At 42.8% G+C, this 2350-nt stretch overlaps 1 protein-coding gene across 1 annotated transcript in view; it reads left to right on the forward strand.

Annotated features, from left to right (window-relative positions):
- The first annotated feature begins 389 nt into the window (after positions 1-389).
- Positions 390-2350, forward strand: part of abcf3 (ATP-binding cassette, sub-family F (GCN20), member 3) — a 12482-nt gene continuing 10521 nt past the window's right edge. The window contains exons 1-3 of the mRNA XM_008298455.1: positions 390-478; positions 2064-2208; positions 2311-2338. Coding sequence (XP_008296677.1) covers positions 406-478; positions 2064-2208; positions 2311-2338 — 246 coding nt within the window. The 5' untranslated portion in view covers positions 390-405. The remainder of the gene's footprint in view (positions 479-2063; positions 2209-2310; positions 2339-2350) is intronic.

The raw sequence follows: 2350 nt of genomic DNA on the forward strand, positions 1-2350 counted from the left end.
GCAGAACGGAAATTTTGAATTGTTTTTAAAGGGGTACACCTCTTCAGAAGTGTCTGATTTCAATAAATGAAAAAAATCACATCAGGAAAAAACAGAAAAATAAATAAAACTGAGTTTTTGAATTTAGTCTTGTTTGTAACTTCACAAACCTTTTTTTGTATCCATATAAATCTATAAATAAAGAAAAGTTCAGAAAATATAAACAATAGGAGGTCAAAGATAAATCTTTTCCTGACTTATGTCATTATTTTTTTTTAATTAATATTCTGAACAGCAGTTACAGGGAAATCCTTTCCGGTTTGTGTATTTGTAGGCTTTTATCGTCATGAACTTTATCTCCCAGAGTTCACAGCGCTGTCGCATATTGACGCATGCGCGTCGCAACGCTGTCCAGGGCCGGGTATCATGGCGACGTACGTGGACATTCTGAAGAGCGAGTTTCCTGAGATCGACTCGGAGCTTTTCGACTACATCACAGGTAAGAGACCGAGAACAGAGTGTCTGTCGGCGGGGGGACAGAGTCTGTACCAGCCGGGGGCAGAGCCGCTGACTGCCGGCCCGGTGGAGCCGCACACACCGGCCTCTAACGTGCCTCATAGCCGGGCTGCCGCCTCTCTTTAGCCGCTGAGCTAACGAGCTAACCGGGCTGACAGAGCAGGGGCACCGGTTAGCACGGCATGGCCCCGGTACGACAGGTTAGCTGGACCAAACCCGGGTTAGACAGAAAGTGGAGACGTAACTCCGGCTGGGCTGAACGATAGGAAACATTAAAGGAACATTTAAGACAATATCACATTAAAGCAACATTTCAGGAAATAGCAGGTGAATCATCAGAACCGTGACAGTAAACTGAGAAGAGTCAACTATGAAGATCCACTTTTATCCCGTTGCAGACGGACGGTTTTTATTGGGGAGTCCAGGCTGAAGCTGTTGGACACATCAGGGTGACATAATGACTACTTATTTAGTTTTTTAGCATTTGTTACTGTCTGTTAAATAGTGTTTGTAGTTATTAATTCCTATTATTTGCTTCCGCAGACAAACTACCACGTAGAAGAACTTGATCATTCATATACAGTGTTATAAGTTGTTTTATCTAACTCCTGAAATAATTAAAGTCTGTAGCGATTATGACAGTTGTGCTTTTTAAGATGTTGATAAAGCTCATGGAGTTAAATGACAGAAGCTGTGGACCTGTCAGACCCGTACTGAGACATCACAGCTTTTCTTTAATCTGCAGGTTTGGCCTCCGTCTCATGTTGTTCAGCAGTTTGTGTCCAGAGTTCTTGAAAGCAGGTTTTATGAGTGTCTGACTAAATCCACAGCTAAACCTAAATAATGCACACTTTAACAGATAAAAACACGTACCAGCACATTCTTTATTTACAGAGAAACACAGATTTTTTAATACAAAATGAGTGTAAATATCGACTAACTGATCAGAACTAGTTGTGTGCATGTGGTATAGCTGCACTGTTGAATTATGCTCTAATGGGGAAGAGCAGGCGTGGCTGCTGTTAGTGTCTGGTTCTACTTAATTAGAGGTTGATAAATGAGGTGAGTCTTTATCAGGTTGGGCTGTAAATTGGGAAAAACTGCCTGGTTCAGCATTTCAGTGGGTTTTTGTGATGTTTTAATCATTAATAAGGATCAGGGTTGGCTGTGATATTCCTGATGCTGTGTAACTGAAGTATGCATCAGGTGGTGTTTTCATTTTATTGGGTCGTGTTGATGATGTTCAGACTGAAGTCTTGTTTGCTCGGCTCTCAGACTGTCAGCTGATGTAAAGTATGGCCATAAAGGCTGATGGCTGGTTTATTTTTATATCGGCGGCCCTTGAGCTGGACGAGGCTCCACAGGGCCGAGCAGACAAGTGGATGCTGTGAAATCAGTTCATTTATTCTCAGAAAACTGATCAGAGGAAACTTTTCCCAAATAAATATGTAAAGTATTAAAGTAGTTCAGAGGTAGATGTGAGGGGATCATTTCATCATTTCATAATATGACAAACGTAAATGGTGACGGCAGCAGATGATTTAGGTGGAAGTGTTTGTGTATTTCAGGGGTTTTGGACAGCGGAGCAGATTTCGAGGATGGCGAGGAGGTCTACGACGCCATCGGCGGAGTCCTGCAGGACGTGTCGGCTGACAGTAAGAACGAGGACGACATCAGAGACATCTGCCTCCAGATGTTCAACACCCTCAAACTGTGAGAAACGTGTTCTCTTGGCTCATCGGTGTTTGACTGTCAGGAGCGTTGGTTGATTGAGCCTCCAGTAAAAGTGCAGTCATATTTTTATTTGTCTTTCAGGAACCACCATCACGGCTCTCAGAAGCAGGTGTTGTTGGAC

This window comes from Stegastes partitus, unplaced genomic scaffold, assembly GCF_000690725.1.
Source record: "Stegastes partitus isolate 25-593 unplaced genomic scaffold, Stegastes_partitus-1.0.2 Scaffold1318, whole genome shotgun sequence".
Taxonomy (NCBI): domain Eukaryota; kingdom Metazoa; phylum Chordata; class Actinopteri; family Pomacentridae; genus Stegastes; species Stegastes partitus.